Source organism: Colletotrichum fructicola (assembly GCF_000319635.2).
Source record: "Colletotrichum fructicola Nara gc5 chromosome Unknown KSG_Nara_v1_contig05, whole genome shotgun sequence".
Lineage (NCBI taxonomy): Eukaryota > Fungi > Ascomycota > Sordariomycetes > Glomerellales > Glomerellaceae > Colletotrichum > Colletotrichum fructicola.
Window position 1 is genome coordinate 3,331,611 of NW_027094055.1, and position 22,819 is coordinate 3,354,429.

General features: G+C 57.1%; 11 protein-coding genes across 11 annotated transcripts; 6 read left to right on the forward strand and 5 right to left on the reverse strand.

The window, feature by feature from the left end:
* Positions 1-627: 627 nt before the first annotated feature.
* Positions 628-3,107, forward strand: skb1 (Protein arginine N-methyltransferase skb1; the record flags this gene model as incomplete). The annotated part of the gene is made up of 4 exons (XM_032023836.1): positions 628-744; positions 801-1,383; positions 1,435-2,876; positions 2,928-3,107. 4 exons carry the CDS (start codon positions 628-630, stop codon positions 3,105-3,107), a joined length of 2,322 nt encoding a protein of 773 aa, XP_031879416.1.
* Positions 3,108-3,385: 278 nt separating this feature from the next.
* CGGC5_v009615 (putative small nuclear ribonucleoprotein F) lies at positions 3,386-3,876 on the reverse strand (the record flags this gene model as incomplete). The annotated part of the gene is made up of 4 exons (XM_032023837.1): positions 3,386-3,455; positions 3,513-3,668; positions 3,762-3,799; positions 3,871-3,876. 4 exons carry the CDS (start codon positions 3,874-3,876, stop codon positions 3,386-3,388), a joined length of 270 nt encoding a protein of 89 aa, XP_031879417.1.
* A 967-nt stretch (positions 3,877-4,843) lies between these two features.
* ESTE (Arylesterase) lies at positions 4,844-5,948 on the forward strand (the record flags this gene model as incomplete). Its single annotated transcript, XM_032023838.1, has 2 exons — positions 4,844-5,349; positions 5,399-5,948. The coding sequence occupies 2 exons, from the start codon at positions 4,844-4,846 to the stop codon at positions 5,946-5,948; spliced, it is 1,056 nt and encodes a 351-aa protein (XP_031879467.1).
* Positions 5,949-6,378: 430 nt separating this feature from the next.
* dbr1 (Lariat debranching enzyme) lies at positions 6,379-8,127 on the forward strand (the record flags this gene model as incomplete). The annotated part of the gene is made up of 2 exons (XM_032023839.1): positions 6,379-6,432; positions 6,490-8,127. 2 exons carry the CDS (start codon positions 6,379-6,381, stop codon positions 8,125-8,127), a joined length of 1,692 nt encoding a protein of 563 aa, XP_031879426.1.
* Positions 8,128-8,569: 442 nt separating this feature from the next.
* elc1 (Elongin-C) lies at positions 8,570-9,248 on the reverse strand (the record flags this gene model as incomplete). Its single annotated transcript, XM_032023840.1, has 3 exons — positions 8,570-8,592; positions 8,666-8,805; positions 9,073-9,248. 3 exons carry the CDS (start codon positions 9,246-9,248, stop codon positions 8,570-8,572), a joined length of 339 nt encoding a protein of 112 aa, XP_031879466.1.
* Positions 9,249-9,587: 339 nt separating this feature from the next.
* rhoC (GTP-binding protein rhoC) lies at positions 9,588-11,451 on the forward strand (the record flags this gene model as incomplete). The annotated part of the gene is made up of 7 exons (XM_032023841.2): positions 9,588-9,613; positions 10,039-10,071; positions 10,141-10,160; positions 10,207-10,304; positions 10,393-10,647; positions 10,792-10,995; positions 11,080-11,451. 7 exons carry the CDS (start codon positions 9,588-9,590, stop codon positions 11,449-11,451), a joined length of 1,008 nt encoding a protein of 335 aa, XP_031879415.2.
* Positions 11,452-12,252: 801 nt separating this feature from the next.
* Positions 12,253-13,290, forward strand: CGGC5_v009620 (uncharacterized protein; the record flags this gene model as incomplete). The annotated part of the gene is made up of 1 exon (XM_032023843.1): positions 12,253-13,290. One exon carries the CDS (start codon positions 12,253-12,255, stop codon positions 13,288-13,290), a length of 1,038 nt encoding a protein of 345 aa, XP_031879410.1.
* Positions 13,291-13,411: 121 nt separating this feature from the next.
* On the reverse strand, positions 13,412-13,850 carry DAD1 (DASH complex subunit DAD1; the record flags this gene model as incomplete). The annotated part of the gene is made up of 3 exons (XM_032023844.1): positions 13,412-13,546; positions 13,632-13,694; positions 13,749-13,850. The coding sequence occupies 3 exons, from the start codon at positions 13,848-13,850 to the stop codon at positions 13,412-13,414; spliced, it is 300 nt and encodes a 99-aa protein (XP_031879504.1).
* A 1,012-nt stretch (positions 13,851-14,862) lies between these two features.
* Positions 14,863-19,063, reverse strand: CGGC5_v009622 (Uncharacterized protein; the record flags this gene model as incomplete). The annotated part of the gene is made up of 7 exons (XM_032023845.1): positions 14,863-17,356; positions 17,411-17,788; positions 17,841-18,312; positions 18,368-18,584; positions 18,635-18,726; positions 18,783-18,945; positions 18,995-19,063. The coding sequence occupies 7 exons, from the start codon at positions 19,061-19,063 to the stop codon at positions 14,863-14,865; spliced, it is 3,885 nt and encodes a 1,294-aa protein (XP_031879411.1).
* Positions 19,064-19,780: 717 nt separating this feature from the next.
* Positions 19,781-21,113, reverse strand: CGGC5_v009623 (Aspartate aminotransferase; the record flags this gene model as incomplete). Its single annotated transcript, XM_032023846.1, has 3 exons — positions 19,781-19,896; positions 19,952-20,759; positions 20,817-21,113. The coding sequence occupies 3 exons, from the start codon at positions 21,111-21,113 to the stop codon at positions 19,781-19,783; spliced, it is 1,221 nt and encodes a 406-aa protein (XP_031879478.1).
* A 451-nt stretch (positions 21,114-21,564) lies between these two features.
* Positions 21,565-22,589, forward strand: gaaC-3 (L-threo-3-deoxy-hexylosonate aldolase; the record flags this gene model as incomplete). The annotated part of the gene is made up of 2 exons (XM_032023847.1): positions 21,565-21,916; positions 22,006-22,589. The coding sequence occupies 2 exons, from the start codon at positions 21,565-21,567 to the stop codon at positions 22,587-22,589; spliced, it is 936 nt and encodes a 311-aa protein (XP_031879463.1).
* Between the last annotated feature and the right edge of the window lie 230 nt (positions 22,590-22,819).

A 22,819-nucleotide genomic window follows, 5' to 3' on the forward strand; every position in this document is an offset into this window, starting at 1 on the left:
TAACTTTGATGTAGAGGACGACGAGGGACGACGGCGATAGACGACAACGATAGACGACAATAATAGCAGTAACAAACAGGAAATGTAGTCGCCCTAGCAGAAAAAATACGCGGTCTCATGGCATTCGCTTAACATCAAAACAAAATAACATCTCTCCTTCCAAGAGGATGAGATGGCAGTCCCAGAACACATGCATGGATGAAGTAAGTATCTTGTGTGACAGCGGGCACTGTCCCCTCTCTTGCCTTCTCCAGGGTCCAGGCTCACCGAGTCCACAAATGCAGGTGCAACCAATGGCACCTGGTCTTTGCTCACAAAATCTGGTGCATTTTTGCTTGCGGGTGGCAGCAACAGCATGACTTCCCAGATTACACATCAGAAGAAGATTGAGTGATCCCACGCCTGAGCCTTTGTCTCTGTTGCCCTGAGGCTCTGTCTCCTGTCTCCGTTGCCATTCTTCTTTGGGTATTCAGACGTTATAAGCATGAATTGCTGACCCTTCACTTTCACTTTTTTTCTTGCATTTTTCTATTGAAGCAGGAGCCACTGTGATTTGTGCGCTGAGCAATTACACCATTCGCAGACCGGATCAGTCAGGCGGCACAGCGTGCCCCTCAGACAGCAACGATGGACGCCAGCAGCTTCAACCAACCTACCAGACCGATCTTCAGTCTGGGCCAGCATGATTCGAACAGAGACCAGCCTCTGGACGACCTCCAGTACGGTCAGCTCATCAATGCTGGTGTAAGTCGCCCTGAAACCCTGGCTCTCACCCAAACCCCACTAACCCCTCCTCCCAGATCAGCTTCGTCACCACACCCATCACCAACAAGCATTTCCATGCCCGCGTGAAGGATCTCGTTTCTGCCCACCTGGCCAAGGCCAAGCAGGGAGCCGCTTCTCTGGCGGATGCTGTCGTGCCTCCTCTGACGCCCAAGGATACCTCGTTGTTCCCCAGTCATGCCGTCACCACTTACATCGCCTACGCCAGCCCTTGGATTGACCTGGCCTCGATTGACCCTGTCATCGCCAGCGTTTCTCGACAGGTGTTGAACCTCGAGATCGCCTACGCCAACTTCTGCGGAGTCCGAAGCATCATTATCCCCGGTCTCAGAAGGGATGCATCCAAAAATGGCGGCAACCAGGGTGTCTCTCAGTACGCCCGAGCTGTCCAGGAGGCTATGACCATTGCGAGCCGCTTGAACTTCATCATCCACATGCCCATGTACCGTGAGCCTGGCTTGGAAGAGACTGTCGAGCTGCTGTCTACGCTCTCCTCAGAGCCCCACGGCGACGACAACAAGAACATCGACATTTACAGTGCCTGGGACTCATGGCACTCTGTTCGCAGCATCTGCGAGTACAACATGCGTCTTTTCGTTGGTAAGAAGCATCTCCCCATATTGGAGGCGCCACAATGACCAACGCATACAGCCGTCCGAGTTCCCAAAGTCCTACCCGAGAAAGAGCTTCAAAACAAGTGGTTCGCCGAGCCCCTTCACTTCTTGACCCTCGGCCCCAACGCCTTCCAGAAGAACAAGGGTGGACATCCCGCATTGCCTAAGGGCCACCAGGAGTTTATCTACACCCTCATGCGCCTCAAGAATGCCCCTTGGCTTCTTCTCAGCGACGTCGGCCCGGACCCTGCCTCTCTCACAGCCGAGGCTCAGCTGCAAGCTGTCTCCCTGGCCAACCAGGTTCCCACAGCAGCCGACTTCCCTAGCTTGGACGAGGCGCACTCTGGACAGCAGCCTACCGACCATGTGAAGGAGTTCCGGTCCTACGTTACCTACCTTAAGTACCTGGAGATGCAGCAGAAACCGTTGGCCTACCTCGAGCAAGCCACCCTCACGAGCTTCCAGGACTGGCTTCAATCGCCTTTGCAGCCGCTGTCCGATAATCTCGAATCAGCAACATACGAGGTCTTTGAGGGTGATCCAGTCAAGTACAACCAGTACGAGGCCGCCTGCACGGAGGCTCTGGCCGAGTGGCATCAACTTGGAAGAGCCACCTCCTCAGGCAATAATGCCGTTGTCATCGCAGTGGTGGGTTCAGGACGTGGGCCCCTGGTCACGAGAGCCCTCAGAGCCAGTGAGGCAACTGGCGTTCCTGTCCAGGTCTGGGCTGTTGAGAAGAACCCCAACGCCTATGTCTATCTTCTCCGACAGAATGAGATGATCTGGGGAGGCAAGGTGACGGTTGTCAAGACGGACATGCGCGCCTGGAAGGGGCCTCTTATCTCTGGCTCCCCAGACGACAACCCCGTGTACGGAAAGGTCGACATCCTTGTTTCCGAGCTTCTCGGCTCCTTCGCCGACAACGAGCTTTCCCCCGAGTGCTTGGATGGCGTTCAACACGTTCTGGCCCCCCACGGCATCTCCATCCCGGAGTCGTACACGGCGCACATGAGCCCCATCGCGACGCCTCGCATCCACGCCGACCTGCTTACGAGGCTACCCACTGAGCCCAACGCCTTCGACACCCCCTGGGTGGTACGTCTTTTCGCGATCGACTTTGCCGCACAGCGCGTACCGGATCACCCTCGCTTCCAGCAGGCGTGGGAGTTTACTCACCCCGTCCCGGAGGCCACTCTCAAGCAAATCGAGACGCGTCGCGCCGGAGGTGTTATGGGCGGTGGAGGCGGCAGCATGGCCGGTGCCGTCGGCGCCAACGACCACAACTCGCGTTTCTGCCACCTGACATTTGCCTGTCGCACCAGGGGTGTCATCCACGGCCTCGCCGGTTACTTTGAGTCGGTTCTCTACGCGCCCCAGACGGGATACAAGGAAAAGGTGGAGATCAGCACGCACCCAGAGCTCATCGACCGCAAGAGCAGAGATATGATCTCGTGGTTCCCTATCTTCTTCCCCATTAAGGTAAGCACGTTGGTCTCACTGGATTTGGACGGCCAAACTAACATTTCACAGCAACCCATCTACTTCCCGGCCGATACGGAGCTGGAAGTTACGATGTGGCGGCAAACGGACGACTCCAGGGTGTGGTACGAATGGCTCATCGAGGCGTACACCTGGGTCAGCGAGACACAGCGTATCAAGGTGGCGTCATCGGATCTGTGCAGCAGTCGCAAGGTTGCTTGTCTTATGTAGTATCGAAATATCAAAAAGGAGGCACAGAGGGCGCCGTAGCGTTGTTTTCTTTTCTCCATAGTTTGCTGCCGGGGTTTATGATTGTCCCTTTTTAGCGCAGCCGCGAGTCTGGGGGTATTCGTCTTGATGAGAATAACGATTCATGGTCGCCAGTCCTTTTGTTCCGCAAAAGCCTTTTCTTTTTCCATAACTGCTCCCATCGTGATCCGTGTCAACTCGCCCTGTCGTCCTGGCTCCTCGCTTGGATGGTAGATGCTTCCGCTCGTCGGTTCGTCGGCTCAACCCTCCATCTTGACATCGCCGTTCTCGCCTTGCTTCGCGCCGCGGATCCAGAGGACGTTGTTACAACTGCTCGCATTGTTAGCGAAATATGCCCCCAAGTGAGTAAAGGAGATAGATTCATACCGGATCAAGACTTGGCCCAGGGCTCCAGTCATCTTCTGGTCAATGTACTCCTCGGCGCCGCTGAGCTGGATGTTCATGTAGCTGTCGATGCTGACCAGCTTGCCCTTGTACTCGGTGTCGCCCCACTTGAGTCTGATGACGACGTCCTTGTCGACGCTGCGATGGCAAAGTTAGCGAGACTGGTCTCCCGTGTCGCGATCGTAGATGAATGGGTGGTGGGAAGCTGCAATACGCAGGGGCGGGACGCACAGGTCTTGCAGCATAGGCCGCGGGTTAATCGGCACAAACTGTTTGAACAGAATGGTTAGCTCTCTAATCAACCATCAAGGGCATTGGTGGCACAGGGGAGGAGACGCACGCTCATGGTGGGCGGTTCGAAGGGGAGAAACAGCCCATGTAATGGTGGTGGATTGGAGGAGAAGATGGGTTTGCGCGCTTCGAGGCTGTGATCGCGAGGCTCCTAATGCTGCGGGTACCTTACCTTTACCTATCCAATCCCTGCTTTTGGCTGACTTTTCGATTTTTAGGCGGTCGAGGCACAGGCCACAGCGGTGTACTTTGTACCTGAGGTTGCCTACAGTGGGTGGGAGGTTGTCGGAAAATCATCGGTTCCACTGTAATGTGCACGCTCAGGGATGTAACCCAAAACCTGGGGGTTGATCGTTTCGACGCGAGTATTAGGAATAGTGACAGCAACACCTCTCGGGCACGACATATTGTGAATGCTTCCGAGACCCAGGCTGCGAGTGCAACCTGAACTGACTCGTCAGCCAACATCAATATCAGTCTTCAGCTGCCAAGGAGAAGCTTAAGCTCTCCCGCTCGCTACGTTGCGCCCCGAGATACCACGGCTACAAGAAGCTAGAGCTGCGTAGGTCACGCAGCAGTGCAGAAAAAGTCGCCGCAGCTTCGAGATCTGGGATGTTCACTCTCCAGGTTCAGCTCGTGTGGCTCGCGGCATGCTAGCGCCAGCCGCTCCAGCCACAGGGTTCACGGATTGTCCGATTTGCGCCGACGGTTCGCGCGGTGGTATGTGACTTCCACAGGCTGCCGTCCCTAAAAGTCCCGCGATGAGTCTCCGGCCAAGGCGCGAAAACGTCTCGGAGCCAAAGCTGCAATACGGGCGGTGATGTCTTTTCAGCTCGTGGCTTGTTTGAGGCGCCTGATGTATGACTGTCTCAGGAGTTGCGAGCTTGATGTATTCCATTGTTTATAAACTGCCCGAGACCCATGTTGCGAGTGCAATAAGTCGTCCCAACTCCTGAATCATTTCCAGATACACTAATAACAGTTATTGTGCATGCGATCTTCACCTTATACAAGGATTCATCATGGGCATCTTTGACTTCCGCCTATCTTACCAATGGCTCTTCTGGACCGCGCCCACGGGCGAGCCCCCAGCCGCACCCGAGGGTCTTACACGGTACTGGGTCGAGACACCATCTGGCAGGATAGAGGTCCTTTCCAACCAAAGCGAGACCCCGAATACCTCCAAAACGCCGATTGTCTTCGTCCACGGCGGCATGGGCAGCGCCTGGGTGTGGACCGAGTACATGAGGTACCTGGGGAAGCACGATATTCCCTGCTACGCCGTCTCCCTGCGCGGCCACGGCAACAGCTGGCACCCGTCGTACTTGAAGATGGTGTACTTCACCACTAGACAGAACCTGGCCGACGATGCCATCGCCGTCATCAGGTGGGTGCGGGAGCGGCAGGGGAGCGAGGTGTTGCTGGTGGGACACTCGAGCGGCGGCGGTCTCAGCCAGGGAATCCTATCGGCACAGCAGGCGCGTGTCAAGGGCGTTGCGCTCCTTGGTGCTGTCCCTGCCTTTGGCTCGTGAGTATTGTCGTAGGGAGTGAGGTATCCAATCGTTGACGTCTGACAGGCACGGCGTGTATGCCAACTGGGCCATGTTTGACCCGTGGTTCGCCGTCCGCATGTTGTTCCACGGCTGGCATCCTAACTCTCCGCTTTCACATCCCTTCCTGGTGAAGCAAGCTTTCTTTGGCCACCAGATGACCGAAGCCGGCGCTGCAGACTTTCAGAAACATTTAAACAGATACGAGTCTTTCCTATGGCCCATTAGCATGATGAAGCCTTTCGCCAAGGCCGCCGACATTATCGATTCGATCAGCGGCTGGGGCACTAGCACGAGAATCCTCATACTCACGGGCACCCAGGACAAGTTGATGACGCATGGTGTCATGCAGAAGCTCGCTGGGACATTCAGGCATGCTTTTGCGCAGCTTGTGGGCGAAAAGAAGTTGGATGCCAAGGTTGATACTGTCAATTCTACTGGAAGCGAGGGCAGCGAGGATGATGAGGGTTGTGGAGTGAGGCTAGCTTGGATTCACGGGGCTGGGCATCACTTACAGAACGATGTGATGTGGGAAGTTGGAGCGAAGAAGCTGCTCGACTTTTATGAGCAGCTGTAGATGAATACGCGAAACAAAACTCTACTCAATTATTCGGTATGCTATTCAGGTAAATAGACATGGGTAAATATAGGGACCCAAAAAGCGAGCCAGCGAGTTGTTAAATCAATATTCCGCTGAAATATCACAACTCTTAATATTTTTCAACTCCTGAAGAGGAGTTTGACGTAACAATGGTGACGTGCTGGATCAGATTGAATCTTTAGTTTTTCACTCTATAGAAATATGATCCGTTGTTGAAATCCAAGTCCAGGATAAGTGTCCAAAATGAAACAATGAAGTTTCGTATGTTCGTTGTCACTGGGTTGGCTTATTTGCGATGAGAGGTGTGATCTCATGCTGAACGCTCGTTCCTATAAAAATTTCGCGGGATCAACCGAGCTTCACCGAACCTCCGCCTCACAACACTCACCCCAGTGACCACCTCAAAATGGCCACGCAAACGTTTGAGACGAACGGCGTTCGCGTCGCCGTAGAAGGCTGCGTAAGTCTCATTTCTATCCATCTTAATCAAAACCCAGTCGCACTAACCTTCCTCTAGGGCCACGGCACGCTCAACGCGATCTACGCCGCCGTCGCCACCTCCTGCGCCGCCCGCGGCTGGTACGGCGTCGACATCCTCATCATCGGCGGCGATTTCCAGGCCGCCCGCAACGCCGCCGACCTCACCGTCATGTCCGTCCCCGCAAAGTACCGCGAGCTTGGCGACTTCTGGGAGTACTACGCGGGCCGCCGCGTCGCGCCCTACCTGACCGTCTTCGCGGCCGGCAACCACGAGGCCGCGGCGCACCTGTGGGAGCTCTACTACGGCGGCTGGGCGGCGCCGAACATCTACTACCTTGGCGCGGCGAACGTGCTGCGCCTTGGCCCGCTGCGGATCGCGGCGATGAGCGGCATCTGGAAGGGCTTCGACTACCGCAAGACGCACCACGAGAGGCTGCCGATGGGCCCGGACGAGATCAAGAGCTTCTATCACGTGAGGGAGGTTGATGTGCGGAAGCTGCTGCTTGTTAGGGAGCAGGTTGACGTTGGGGTCAGCCATGACTGGCCGAGGGGGATTGAGAGGTGGGGTGATGAGAAGGCGCTGTGGCGGATGAAGCCTGATTTTGAGAGGGAGTCGAAGGACGGCACGTTGGGGAATGTTGCGGCGGAGTATGTCTGTGACCGATTGAGGCCGCCTTATTGGTTTTCGGCGCATTTGCATTGCAAGTTTGCCGCGTTGAAGATCTACAAGGATGATGATGGTGCGAAGGACGCGGAGGCGAAAGGTGCAGCTGCAGAGACCGCTCCGGTGCCTGACCCAGCTGCGGCGCCAGAGGGAAACCCGGATGAGATTGATTTGGATGGTGATGAGGATGTTGTCGACGCACCACCAATTACGCAGACGAACCCGAACGAGATTGATCTCGACGAAGACGAAGACGACGAGTCAGCCGCTGCTGCGAATGCCCCGGCCAGCAAGCCGGAACCCGTCACCAAGAACACCGTCTCCGAAGAACTGCGCGCCCAGCTTCCCGCATCATTCGCCCGCCCCCAACCGCAGGCCAAGCGGACGCCGGGCCAACCCGTCCCGCCCACCATCACAAACAAGCAGGTCAACTTCCTCGCCCTCGACAAGTGCCTCCCCCGCCGGCACTTCCTCCAGCTCCTCGAGGCGCGCCCTCACAACGTCCTCCCCGCCGACCAGCCTGCGCCCGCCCGCCCCTTCCGTCTGCAGTACGACCCCGAGTGGCTCGCCATCACCCGCGTCTTCCACCCGACGCTGAAGATCGGGGACCCGTCGGCGCACACCCCGCAGGACCTGGGCGAGGAGCACTACGCGCCGCTCATTGATGCGGAGCGCAAGTGGGTTGAGGAGAACATCGTTGCGAAGGACAGGCTGGATATCCCGCTCAACTTTGAGGTCACGGCGCCGCCTCACACCGAGGGCGAGCCCGAGTCGGTGCCGCACCAGCCGTTTGAGTATACCAGCCCGCAGACGGCGGCGTTCTGCGAGCTGCTGGAGATTCAAAACATTTGGGACGCGAGCGAGGAGGAGCGCCTGGAGAGAAAGGCCAGGGGACCGCCTGCTGGGGAGTTTAGAGGACACCGAGGCGGCGGAAGAGGCTTTCATCGGGGCGGACGTGGTGGTCGAGGCGGTAGAGGTCGGGGAAGGGGCAGAGGCCGAGGTTGGCATTAGAGTACACCATCACTTTTTGAACGAAAGTCGAACACCTGGAGCAGAAATCGATGATGAAACTTGTATTATACCCAGCTACGGGAGGACTAGTATGAAAGTATGTATCCCAACAGAAAAAGCGTAGATCTCAATGGAAGAACCTGAGTCGAGCAGAGTGAGTGGAATGGATTCAATCTTCCATCTATTTTAGACGTTCAGCCCACGGAGGAGTGTAGGGAGGAACGCATATGCTAAGATGGGGTGCTGTCGCGCTTGACGCAGCGAAACACGTTTTTGGTCATCATCGAAAAAGAAAGAGAAGAAAAGTTGCCTCTTCGGCATGAATTCGTCAGTATGGCGTAGCAGTGGTATCTTTTCCCCAGTGTGCCTTTGCCGTCATGCTCAAACGCCCAGAACTCCGTGATAGCAAGCCTAAATCACATGGATTGTTTCATAACAGTCATCACAAGGAGCCGGTGTTCTGTTCTGGAAGCAGTGTTAGAACCGTTGCGGCCGAGACAACCCGGTGGGGAGGAGGCTGGGGAGGGTTTTGTCTTACTGTCCAGGCCCAGGTAGTCGGCGGCGACCAGCAGCTCGAGGCACAGCTCGACGGGAATGTCCATGTCTGGGACGTCTTCACGCTCCCGGTAGCGGTACCAGTATTGGAAATACTCGCAGACCTTCTCGAGGACAACGCCACTGTGGGAACCCGGTGGTTAGATTCTTCCAGAACGCGTACAGAAGAAAGCGGAAGGATTGTGCTGCGTATGTAATTGTGTGGCTGGGGAACCAGCGTGGGAAGAGGGAAAAAGAAATGTTGGTTTTGTTTCAGATCAAGTGTAGTTGGCAATCAAGCAGACCAGCCGTTGCAGCAGCGGTCTGTCAGTAAGAACACAGCGAAATAAATTGGAGATCATCATACTGATAGTTTTGGGTTGTTGAGAAAAAAAGAGATTTGTAGCTTACCTGATCTCTGAAAAGACGCAGCGTCCCGAGGTTGCCTCACGGAACTGGCTGCGGGGATCCAACATGCCCTTGATCGCGGGGCTGATCAGAGCAGCCTCGCGCAGCACGACAAACTCGAAGCCATCACTAGAGACCAGAGTAATGTACTTGCTTTGGGCGTCCCCGTTGGTGTCCATGGTTGCGGCGAGGGTTTTGCCTCAGACTATGGCAGTGGAGGGCTGCTGAGAATGCTGCGTTCCTTGGCAGGTGGCACTGCTTTCGAGTGAAAGCAGATGTGTGAGGCGTTGCTCCTCTGTGTGGTGATGCAGCTCTCGCTCTCGAGGCTTTCTTGCTTCCTCAATGCTGGTGGCAAGCGGGAGCAGTGATGAAAGGTGGACGCGTTCGTTGTGGAAAAATTCACGTCGCGATTTTGAAGGAGGCGGTGGTGGGGTGGAGCTCGGGCCACCCACAGCTGCTGCCGCCCGCCGGAATGCGAATTGGCCGTTCCTCCACCGGATAAACTGACGATAGCTGAGATGTTCCGATCCAATGTTTCTGGGCGGTGCGTCAGACGACAGGGGCCAACCAAGCTTGTCAGGGATTGCAGTTGATCCGCCGCTAAACAGGCTCCACCTTTCTCAGGCGTCGGTGCAGGTCGCTGTTGGCCTGTGGGTCCCAGGCTTCTCGACGCCTGGCCGCTCGCAACCCGCCTGCCGTCATCACCCCGGCAAGAAGTGGCTGGTTGCCCCGTCGACTTGTTTACACTTGCCCTCCTTGCTCCCGTCCGCTCTCCTCAAGAACAGCACAACCCGCCCATCCACACCTCTCGCACACAAACCCACCCCCATACAATACACAATCCCGAGCTGATCAGATCAACACACCTTCTCCAACATTCCTCAATTCAAACGCCGCAACGTCCCCTAGCCCGCACCGCATGCCGAACCAGAACCGTATCTCAACGGTATCCGACTGAACTGAACGCAGCAGCACGACCGCCACATTCGAGGAAACCGAGAGGTTGGAGAAAAAGCAACTATCCGTACCGCACCACCGCTTTCTAATCTGTACCCGGGGAAACATCTACAGCCCAGACAACATTCGCATAAGTCACAACTTTCGTCTTCTCCCCCCTCAACAACCCCTCCCCCTCAGACGAACGACCGGCCCCTACCTACTACACACCTACACTTCATCATCATCAACAACAACGCACCCGCATCACGCAACGAGGGGCCGCGCCGCGAAACAACGTTAGTTTGTCGTCGCACAACACCCACACCACCACACACTTGAGTCTGCCGCATTATGGCGTCCTCATACCAACGCTCCTCACACCAGTACTCCTCGTCCCAGACCTTCAGCGAAAAGTACGACGACGGCCTGGGACGCCCGACCACCTCCCGCCGCAACACGCGCCTTAGGAGCAGCGACGGCACCGTCAGCACCACAATGAGCTCTTCCACAGGGCGCGAGAGCGCCGCAACCCACGTCACCGAGGGCCCTGCCTACTCCAAGAAGATTGTCGTCGTCGGCGACGGCGGCTGCGGCAAGACTTGTCTTCTCATCAGCTACAGCCAAGGCTACTTTCCAGAGGTAAGGCACCGCACAGAAAAATGTCATCCCAATTTCGTCCCATCACCGCACCTCGTCGCTGCTGGGTTCGCAACGCTATCCCTGCCCATTTGGCGCTTCGGGCAACCGAAATGAATCAAAACAATGCTGACCATGGCGACGCAGAAATACGTCCCCACCGTCTTTGAAAACTACATCACGTACCCGACGCACCCGCCGTCTGGTAAGACCGTGGAGCTGGCGCTGTGGGACACGGCCGGTCAGGAGGAGTACGACCGACTGCGACCACTTTCCTACCCGGAGACGGACCTGATATTCGTGTGTTTTGCGATTGACTGTCCCAACTCGCTAGAAAACGTCATGGACAAGGTACGCCCCCTCTGATAACAATGCCCCTCCTATCGGGCGGACCCCGTTTTTCCTCCCGCTAATGCTAATTTGTTCTCATCGTAGTGGTACCCTGAAGTCCTCCACTTCTGCCCATACACCCCTCTGGTCCTCGTCGGCCTCAAGTCAGACCTGCGCTTCAAGAAGACATGTATCGATATGCTCAAGACACAAGGCTTAACCCCTGTGACGACGGAGCAAGGTCGTGCCGTCGCCCGCAAGATGGGCGCTCAGTACATGGAGTGCAGTAGTAAGGAGATGACTGGTGTCGACGAGATCTTTGAGCAGGCCATCCTGACCGTTGTCGCCAACGACCGCAAAAACCTGGAGGCCCAGGCCGCCGTCTCTTCGTCACACGGTGCCCCTAGCAGCAGTGGTGGCATCCCCGGCGTCGGCCCTCTTAAGAAGAAGAAGAAGAGGAATTGCAAGATCCTCTAAGTCTTGACGACTGTAACGACAAGGCATAGGAAGGCGGAGGGCGTAATGAATGACTTTTGTTTTATCTGCATGATCTCGTCACGACCTGCTACTATTACGATCTGGAAAGCATGCGCCGCCATTAGCGAAGGGGGCGTCTCCTGTCCTGGGGGCTGGATGAACTCTAGACCGGGGACGACTTTCCCTTCACCAGGGACGTGGGATGTGTGTTTTTTTCTTTTGACTCAGGGGGAGAAGAACGGTATATAGGGGGGAACGCGGGGGGAAGGTGGTGAGACCTGAGTTGCAGACTCAATCCATACCCTTTACACACGACACAAACGGAGCGGGTACGGAGAGACCTTGATGGGTTTCTGTATCCAACAGTATTAAACCAAGTGGGAACCTTTCTATTTCCTATCTTCCTTTTTTCTTTCCTGTAGCATCGGGTTTTCTGTCTTGATAGGGCATTCATTCCAGGGATAGGAAACATGAAATGTTAAAAAGCATCAAAATTCAATGGCTTCCAAGGTTCGCAACGTGTGTGTAGTATGAAATGTTCAAAGTAGAAAAGTCTAATGATTATTCGTGAATTATGCACTGCTCTAATATGATACTAGTTTTAAGTTTGGTGATGCTATTGAGGTTGACTCGAGTTATGAGCAGCGGGACCATCGGAGAAATGGGACTGAAGGACCATATATATATGGATGGATGGGATTTTGCAACGAGGATTAAGAATTCGATGTTGGCCAACACCCCATCTGTCAATCAATCTAAAGCAAACAAACTACCACAACCTCTAGCAGATCCTTGCACATCATGTCATCTACCCAAGTTCAAGTTGCCGATCTCCCTCGATCTGGTTACTGTCATTCAGGCTGCGGCAGCGATGCAGGCTCCACCACAAGCACAACCGATGGCGGCCCTTCTTCAGACGACGACAGCTCATCAATAACCTCCAACAGCACCACCGCCACCACCACAACTAATGGCTGCTCAAATCCAGACGACGGCAGCTCAGAAAGAGCAACCGCCGGCACCAATACATCTAATGGCGGCCCATTCTCAGAAAACCCGTTTTGTCTCATGGTGTACGTCGATGACGAGATGACGGCGTGCGAAGAGCATCTGAAAGTAATCCGCCAACAACGCGAGGTCCTGCTCCAAAATGAGCATCTCGCGGCGCGGTGCGCGGAGAACGTCAAGAAGGCCGAAGAGGAGCTGCGCCGTGTGGCCGCCTTCGCGAGGGAATGCAAAATGTCCTGGACGTACGCTTTTTTGGGGAAGACCCTCGGAGAGGACGCCAAGGCTGCCCGGAGAGAGCAAGAGGCCAAGCTGCGTAGCCTTCTATCGGGGGTGATGTACAAGTTTGAGTCCGCCAGGCTGCGGTGCGAGCGGACCAGGGGGGTGGTCGGTGCCATCCGGAGGGCGCTTGAGGCGCTCCGGGAACGGGCTAATGGGCCGTGGGGTGTCGTCTCCGAGCTGAGGGAGCGGCAGGTTGAGGTGTACCAGTACAGTGATTCCAAGATCTGTATCAAGGTACGGCATGAGGGGGAGCCACCACGGACGGAAGTCTTGGAGGCGCATAAGAGGGGGGGAGATTTTTGGATGGAGCAGAAGGAGCTGATGAGGGATGTTCTTGAGATGGAGAGGGTATTGATGTTTACGGCGACAAAGTGTGTTGTTGCGGCTGGGGAGGTGAGGGGGTTTAAGGAGAAGGGACTTGAAGGGATGATACGGGGCGTCAAGCGTGTGGTTGATGCGATGAAGAAGAGAGAGGCGAGTGAGAATGGGTGTGAGACGAGTTTATGGGGCAATCTGCGGGCTGTCAACTGGTCCAGGATGCGGTTTTGGTGATAAAGTCGGCATCGTTGCCTCCTTTGGTGCACGCATATCGCATCGGGTTGAAGAGCAAGCCAAGCATCCAGTCGATGTCGTATATCATTATCATTTCCGAATACGTATGGGGGTATCAATTTCATGAGCTCGCCTCGCTCTTCGCATCGCCGTCGTTGCTTCCTTCGCCTTCCTTGGGCTGCTGCTCGGGTTCCTTTGCCATGACGTTCTCGAACTGCGACCACAGGGCCTCGACGGAGGAGAACTCGTTGCCGACCTGCGATTTCGAACAAATCAGCCCCTGTTTTCTACTTTTTGCAGTATCGTGCGCCGCAGTCACGATCGAGGGTGGATAGTCTTACCGTGATGACGGCCTCGAGGGAGCGGTTCAGCTTGTTGATGTTGGCGAGGACATGCTCGAAGCTCTGTTTGTTTTCAGTGTCAGCTGCTGTTTGTTGACCTGGAAGAGGAAGTCTCACCATTGAGATTTCTCCGATAAGTTCCTCTCGCTGCTGCTCGAAGTAGGTCTTCTCCCGGCCGCCGGCCTGAGAGTGTGAGAACGACCGCTGGTGTGACGCCATTTTTTCATTGATGGTGAAGCTGTTGTCGGCGTATTGCGAGTCTCGTCGGTGAAGACGGCGCGTTTGCTGCGGGATGGCGGGGTACTGTCATCTGGTGGGGTGGACTGTGCGGGGTGCGAATAGCGACAGACGTACTGTGATTATAATGCCCGCAGGATACCTGAGAGGAATCTCTGAGTACCTACCTAGTCTCACAACCGCTGCATAATCCTAATCAATTAAATCTCATCACATGAGTCAAAGAAAAGCTTAGAGAACTGAACTGCTCTTGAGAAGTTGTGATATCAATGTTTCTGGGTTTCGGACCTGATCTTGCCGTGTTAGAGAGTAACAAAGCACTAAGCAAAAAGATCGACCTCAGGGCTGTGAATAGCCTCAACTAGCGAAAGATTGCGCCGAGGGGGAATCGAACCCCCGGCTCCCCGACGCTGCTGGATGGCAACGGAGAATTTTACCACTAAACCATCGGCGCTGATTGGTTGTGTTGAGTTGTTGAAGATTGTGGCAAGAGATGGCATTATATCGCGCATGCATACGGGGCTGTGGATCATCGTGGAGGAGTTAAGTAATGATGGCCCCTTCCAAAGACCCTGGACATCTTAACGAGTGACAGAGCAGTACGAGTTTCTCTAAGGGGCCACCCGAATTGAATTATTGCCATGCCATCTTCTCTACAATTGTTCATGGCTTACATCAACTCGAAGTATTGTGGCTGAGAGTGATGAGGTCAGTGTCAGGGGAGAACGAGGAAGAAGACAGACAATAGAAGCGGCGAGCTGAAAATATCTGAGAGAAGGAACAAAAAATGCTCAAGACGTCCACGTAGAGCGATAGTCGTATACATGAAGTCGAATGAGATGAGTGAGCTTAATTAGTTCCCTCACGCGTAATGTAAGTCCCCCGAAAAAGTACAGAACAATATCATAGATTTCAAATATGCTACCATGGACCAAAACCCCCTTTACCAACTCCAAAAAACAAATGATGATTTACTCGCTGCATACCACCCCTTTTAGGCAGACTCTCCCATGCTCTGAATCATATCAACCGTCCCGTTCGCCACGCCCACAAACCCATTCACCTGCTTCTGCTCCCCCTGCACCCGATCCTCGGGCCTGCCCCAGCCGCCACCGCCAGGCGACATGACAACGATGCGGTCGCCCGCCTCCATCATGGCGGTGTTCTTACCGCCCAGGTTGACAACCCTCCCGCTCTTCTTGATCCACACATTACGTCCCCGCTGGCCGTCCTCACCGCCCCTCAGCCCGTACGGCGCAAACGACCGCCTCTCGCTGAGGATGCTCGCCTTGATGGGGATGCCGAACTCGATGTCCCTGATAATCCCGTCACCACCCGGGTGCGCACCCTTGCCTCCGCTGCCCTCCCTGAGACAGAACCGGCGTAGGATGACGGGGTACCGCCGCTCGAGCGACTCCGGGTCCGTGATGCGCGTGTTGGTCATGTTGGTGTGCACGCCGCTGACGCCGTCCCATGTCGGGCCGCCGCCGGCGCCGCCGCAGATGGTCTCGTAGTACCCGAAGCCGGTCTCCGGGTCGTCGGTGCCGAAGGTGAGGTTGTTCATGCAGCCCTGGCTGGCGGCGGCGGCGCCGAACGCCTTGAAGATGACGTCGACGACGCGTTGGGAGGTGAGCACGTTGCCGGCGCACACGGCGGCGTGCTCGGTCGGGCGGAGCAGCGAGGCCTCGGGGACCTGCACGTCTATGGGCCGGATGGCGCCCTGGTTGAGCGGGATCTCGGCGTCGACCATGCAGCGCAGCGCGAAGATGATGGCCGAGTTGCAGATGGCGATGGGCGCGTTCCAGTTGCCGTACGCCTCGGGGCCGGTGCCGTCGAAGTCGAAGACGGCGCCGCCGGTGGCTGGGTCGATGGTCACCTGGAGCTGGATCGGCGTGCCGTCGTCCATGTAGTCGATCGCGGAAAGGGGCGTGCCGTCGGTGCGGGCGTGGATCGTCTTGAGCATGTCGCGGACGGCGCGCTCTGCGGCGCCCTGGATTTCTTCCATGTAGAACTGGACGACGTCGATGCCGTAGTCCTCGATCAGGGAGTGGATCAGCTGGCTTCCGCGGTGGTTTGCCGCGGCCTGGGCCTTGATGTCGGAGATGTTGTCGCGGAGGCATCTGGTTCCCTGGCAGCCCGGGGAGTGGGCCGGCGCCATGAGGAGGTCGGTGAGTTCCTTCTCCTTGAAGACGCCGCCCTCGACGACCTTGAACGCCTTGATGACGGCGCCCTCCTCCCAAAGCTCCTTGGAGTTGGGCGGCATGGAGCCCGGGAGGATGCCGCCGACGTCGGCGTGGTGCCCTCTTGAGGCGGTCCAGAAGATGATCTTCTTGCCCTCGGCGTCGAAGATGGGCGTGATGACCGTAAGGTCGGGCAGATGGGTGCCTCCACACACGGGGGCGTTCGACAGGATGACGTCTCCCGGCTTGAGGTTGCCCGCCCAGTGGTCAATCTGCCACTTGACGGCGAAGGCCATGCTACCAATCATAGCCGGCACGTGCGGCGCGTTGGCGACCAGCCCGCCCTCGGGCGAGAAGACGGTGCACGAGAAGTCGAGCCGCTCCTTGATGTTGGTGCTGACGCTCGTCTTCTGCAGCGCGCGGCCCATCTGCTCGGCGACGCCCATGAAGCGGTGGCCGAAGATGGACAGCTGGATCGGGTCGACCGTCGTCGCAGACATGGTCTCCTTGGTCCCGACCTTGACGTCGATGACGACGTTCTCCGAGAGCACCGTCGCCGCGGCGTCGGGGATGACGACGATGGTCTGCTTGTCGTCCATGATGAGCGCGGGGCCGGTGACGCGCGAGTGCGGCGCCAGCGTGGCGAGGCCGTACACCGGCGTGTCAGCCCATCCAAGCCCCTTGAAGTAGACCTTCTTCGTGGTCTTGGCCGCGGGCGCCGGGACGGCCTTCTGCGCGGCGAGCTCGGCCGGCCAGGGGGTGGGCAGCTTGACGGTCGTGCGGCCGATGGCGCGCACGCGGTAGTCGTCGATGATGACGTCTCTGCCGACGGGGAGGAAGCCGAACTGCTTCTGGTGCGCGGCTCTGAAGGCCTCGAGGTAGCCGCCGGCCGCGGTCTCCTGGATCATGAGCGGGGTGTCGCTGCCGTGGAAGCGCATGTTGAGGTAGCGCTCGGCGTCGATGCGGGCCTCGGGGATACGCTGCATGAGGAGCATGTCGGAGGCCTTGACGACGAGCTTGTCGAGCTCGGCGGCGAAGACGGGCAGATTGGCCTCGGAGTAGGTCAGGGCGCAGGGGGAGCGCTCCTCGTGGACGACGTCGGCGAGGGCCATGCCGTAGGCGGAGAGGACGGAGGAGTACTTGTGGACGAGGACGCGGGAGATGCCGAGGGTTTTGGCAATGTCGCAGGCGTGCTGGCCGCCGGCGCCGCCGAAGGAGGCGAGGTTGTGGAGGCCGGCGTCGTAGCCCTTTGCCTCTGTCAGGGTGCGGATTGGGCGGCACATAGACTCGTTGGCGACGTCGAGGAAGCTGAGGGTGGTTAGTATCGCTCTGGTGAAGTAGGGAAGATGAAGAATTGCTTACCCTGCGGCAACCTCCTCTACACTAAGACTCGTGTTCTCGTCTTTGTTGATGCTGGCGGTGAGCTCCTCGAATAGACGCCTGCTGGCATCGACATCCAGGGGCAGGTCTTCATTGGGACCAAAGATCTTGGGGAAGAACTCGGGACGCAGACGGCCGAGGACGAGGTTTGCGTCCGTGACGGTAAGAGGACCGCCTTTGCGATAGCATGCCGGACCGGGGTGGGCTGAGGCGCTCTCAGGGCCGACCTTGAACATGCCACTTTGCCAGCTCAGGATGCTGCCGCCGCCCGCTGCGACGGTGTTGATGTCCAGCTGTGGCGTCTGGACCATGACACCTGCGGTTGTCGTCTCGAATACTTGTTCGAGCTCGCCCGCATATCTAGATTCCTGTTAGAACTCGCTTGGATTAAGTAGATGTGTTGATGACATACCTCGAGACGTCGGTACTCGTACCGCCCATATCGAATCCAATAACAGGAGTCTTGTCAAGCTCATCGTAGCACGTCCTCGCGTATCCAACCACACCACCAGCAGGGCCCGACAAGATCGCCCTCAGACCAGACAGGCCTGAGAACTCGACCAGACCGCCATCACTCTGCATGAACTCGCAGCGGCACCCGCTCGTGCCCAGGTCCTCGAAGCCAGCCTCGAAGCCAGCGATATACCGCTTGATCTCAGGCGTGAGGTAGGCGTCTGCCGTGGAAGAGTTGCCGCGCGGCACGATCTTGACGACGGGGGAGAGCTCGGCGCTGGGGGAGATGTGGGTGAAGCCAATATCAGCGGCGAGCTGGGCTATCGCGGCCTCGTGGTCGCGGAAGGTGTAGCTGTGCATGAGGCAGACGGCGATGGAGCGGTAGCCTTCGTCGTATGCTTCTTGGAGGGATTTTCGTGAAGCCTCGAGGTCTGTGATGAAATCGTTAGGCAGGGGTTTTGGGTGTGAGGGTACGTCGTGGCTTACCTAGGGGCTCGAGAACGCGGACGGCCTCGCCGGTGACGCCTTTGACGAGGGCGGGGTCTGAGTCGATGTCGATGGTCTCGGGCTTGTTGCTCTCTGACCACGCCTCGAGGGTCACTCGCTCTGGAATCTCAATGACCTTGGAGTATAGGACGTCGGGTTTGCGGATGGCGAGATCGAAGAGTTTCGGTCTAGATTGGTTGCCGATGTGAAGCAGATCCTGCTCATTTGTTAGCATTGAAGACGAATGTTTTGGGTGAGTGTACTCACTCTAAGACCCTTTGTGACTGCGAATACTGTGCGCTCTCCTTTCCTCTCGAGTAGCGCATTTGTGGCGACCGTCGTGCCCATCTTGATAGATTCTGCGCCTCGTCAGTTGATGCCACTAACAAACAGAGTTTCGTGAAGTAGAACTCACCAACGCCTCTCAGCGAAATCTTCTTTCCCTTCGGGTACTCCTTGCCCGTCGCCTTCTCCAGCACTCTCCTGATGGCTTCGGCGGGGGCATCGGGGTAGTTGGCGGGATCGACGGAAAGCAGCTTGACGAGGATGTCATCTTGACCGGGGACGGAGGCGACACACTGAATTGTCAGATTTTGCTGGGTATTGCGAAGAGCAGACGAGACTTACATCGGTGAAGGTGCCACCGCGGTCGATGGATATCCTGATACCCTCAACTGGACCTGGAAGAGAACCCATTTCGCCCCTTGATCTGTGAGTTTGTGGTAGGTGGTAGTATGTGGTTGTAGTGTAAATGAGGGTGTCGACGATGTCTTGAGAGGATAGACACTAGTACGGGCTTTGAAGAGATGGAAATGGCGATATCGAGATGAGGTTATCTCAATCGAAGTAGGACGTCGCGGTGATTATACCAGTCCCCCTCAACTGAGGTGCGGTATCTACAGCGCGCCCAAAGAGGCAATCCTCCGAGGCTCGCAGCCAAACCACCCTCGGAGCTCCATCGGTGGGCTCTTCGGCGACCATGGACTTCTCCCCGGGGCAAGACGTGCTCCGCAAATCCCATCACAAGCAGAGGGGAGGGGTTGTGGAGGCGGAGTGAGAAAGAGAGCTCCTCCCGCCTCATCTGAATCGCGATAAGAGACTCTGGAGTGATGGGGGGAATGGGGAAGTGTTACCCCCTCCGAGAGACCCTGAAGGGCGGTTGGTGTGGGTGGCGGGGTAGCGGGCCTTATCAGCTTCGGGAGGGGTGTCCGAGGGCGCTTTGGGTAGGTGGAGCTCCGCTCGGCGTCCGGCGTGTGGTTGTCGGCATGAACCTTGCCCGGGGGGATTACTTTGGATGCTTCTCAATTGGCCGTATGGTCATTTCGGGGGAAGTATGTTGACTTCATGGTGAGCGATGGAGATGATTATCATGAAAATTGAGTAAAAAGTCTTCAGATTGGTATGCTATGTAATTTATGCGACGCTCCTAACGGTGTCATCCAGCGCCTTTGCAAAGTACTCGACATTCTTCTCGTTCAGCCCAGCAATCGAGATTCGTGATGTATCGGCCATGTAAACGTGATACTTTTCTGTTCCAATTGTCAGCAAACTGCTTTACCACTTCATGAACCATGGAAATCTCACCTTCGAGATGCTGCACCTGCGCCTTGCTGATGCCCGTGTACCCAAACATGCCGCTCTGCTTGACAATATGCGACCAGTCGCCCGGCGTCTGCAGCCGCACCAGCTCATCATACACCTTCTTCCGCATCGCCCGGATGCGGCCCGACATCGTGATCAAATCTTTAGCCCACTGCTCCCTGATCTCGGGGGTCCCCAGCACCTTGGCCGCGATGCGCGCGCCGAAGGCCGGCGGGTTCGACACCGTCGCGCGCTGCACGTTCTCCAGGATCGAGTTCACCGTCCTGGTAGTCTCTGCGGAATTCGCGACAAAGGTCACGGCGCCGATGCGCTCGCCGTACAGGCCCATGCTCTTGGCAAAGGACATGCACACGGCGGCCTCGAGCCCGAGCTCGTCGACAAAGTATCGGATCGCCCAGGCGTCCTCGTCGACGTTGCCCGAGTTGAAGCCGAGGTACGCCGAGTCGAACACCGGGAACACGCCGCGCTCGATGATGACGGCGGCGATCTGCTTCCACTGCTCCTGGGAGGGGTCGCAGCCGGTCGGGTTGTGCGCGCAGGCGTGCAGGATGACGGCGGAGCCGGGCTCGGCGGCGCGGAGGGTGGCGATGTAGCCGTCAAAGTCGAAGGCGCGGTCCTTGTAGTAGGGCAGGGATTCCACGGCGAAGCCCATGGAGGCGAAGAGCAGGTCGTGGTTGGACCAGGTCGGGTCGGTGATGTAGATTGTCTTGATGCCCGTGTCGGCCTTCTTGAGCGCGAGGCCGGCGAGGAGGAGGGCGCCGGTGCCTGAGAGGGATTGGCATGATGCGACCTGTTTGGTGGTTGTCAGTGAAGGTTGATCTCGAGTTGTATAAGTGGCTGGTTTTACCCTGTTCTCTGCGTAGGCCTTGGTTGGGCCGAAGACGAGCTTGACGGCCTCGTCGCGGAACGGCTTGAATCCTGCGATGGGGAGGTACTCGTGGCCTGGCTCTCCGAGGGCTGCCTCAGCCGCTCTTACTGAAGGCAGGATCCAGGGCTGGCCATTCTCGTCGCGATATGTGCCCTGGCCGAGGTTCACCTTGTTGGGGTCCGTGTCGGCGAGGTAGCGTCTGGTCACGTCGAAGATGGCGTCGGGCGGGATGAATTGCGATCTCTCGAACGCCGAAGTCTGCTTGATTGAGCCCATTGTCACTGTGGTTTCTACTGCGATGAGATGTCGTTACGATGGAACAAGAGTCACAACACGGCCCAAATGAACTGTCAATCACGATCGAGGGATGGCGGTTGTGATAGCAGGCCTTCCCATTTTCGGGACCCCAGCCGATTCGGAGACGAAAGCCGGTCAGTGAGGGCCGGCACCGGCGCTGGGCCATTTCGGATGAGGGGCCCGCGGGGTTCGTTGTCCACTTTCATGGATTGCGCCACGAGATAATTATCAAATGCTCCGAGGGCAACAGGAGTGAAGTCCGCGCTATCAACGTGATGGAGTGGTGGATGGAGCAGGCGTCGGGAGAAATAAGAGCAGCTGGCCCTGATGTGCGTCTTGTGTGTTTGGGTGTTGGTAGAATCGTTGTGTGGTAGCTCACTCAGTACACACCAAACCCACATTTGAAATCACACATCCCCCCAAAAGAATAATGGCGCCCCGTTGTCCTCCCCGCGGCATCTACGCCCCCGTCGTGGCCTTCTTCCACGAGGACGAGACGCTCGACGTAGACGCGCTCAAGACGCACATCGAGCGGCTGTCCAAGTCGGGGGTGGCCGGGCTCGTGATCCAGGGCTCCAACGGCGAGGCGCCGCATCTGCTCCACTCGGAGAGGCAGCAGGTCATCGCGACCGCGGCGGCGGTGCTCAAGCAGCACGGCCGCCCCGACGCCGTCATCATCGCCGGCTGCGGCGCCCAGAGCACCCGGGAGACCATCCAGCTGTGCAGCGAGGCCAAGGAGTCCGGCGCCGATTACGCCCTGGTGCTGTCGCCCAGCTACTGGAGTAAGTTTTGTGTTCATGGCTGCCATCGGAAGCTGATCCGTTGTGCATCATGCATGATAAACGTTGCAGTCTGCTGACTCGGCATCCAGCCGGAGCGATGCAGAAGCCCGTCATCCAGAAATTCTTCGACGACGTCGCGACGGCCTCCCCCATCCCGATCCTGCTCTACAACTTCCCCGCCGTCACCTCCGGCATCGACCTCGACTCGGACCTGATCGCCGCGCTGGCGGCGTCCAACGACAAGATCGTCGGGTGCAAGCTGACGTGCGGCAACCTGGGCAAGCTGCACCGCGTCGCGCACGACGCCAAGATCCCGCAGCCGTTCGCCGCGTTCGCGGGCAAGTCGGACTTCTTCCTGCACGGGCTGGTCGCCGGCTCCAACGGCGTCATCGCGGCGGCGGCCAACTTCGTGCCCAAGGTGCACCTGCGGCTGCTGGAGCTGTACGACGCGGGCGAGCTGAAGCAGGCGCAGGAGCTGCAGACCAAGCTGAGCCAGGCGGACTGGGTGCTGGTGCAGCTGGGAGTTGCCGGGTTGAAGGCGGCTTTGGACAGGTATTTCGGATATGGTGGTGGCAGGAGCAGGCGGCCGCTCGGCATGGTTGCGAGCGCAAAGTTTGAGGGGGAGAAGGATGCGGTGCTGAAGGGTTTGGTTGAGTTGGAGACTTCGCTGTGAGTTTGGTTAAGCATGCAGTAAAATGATTTAATTGCGACTGTTACCACCTGGCACGGTCCTGTGTGAGAAAACATGAAAACGAAGGCCATTGAGAGCTCTGAAATTTATTGATAGCCTTTTATTCCTTCATAGTTTCGACAACGTCCGGGTGTCCATTGTTGGAATTGCTATTCAGTATTTTGACCCCATTTTGTTTGCTCCTGTCACCGTCATCTACCAATCCATCCGCG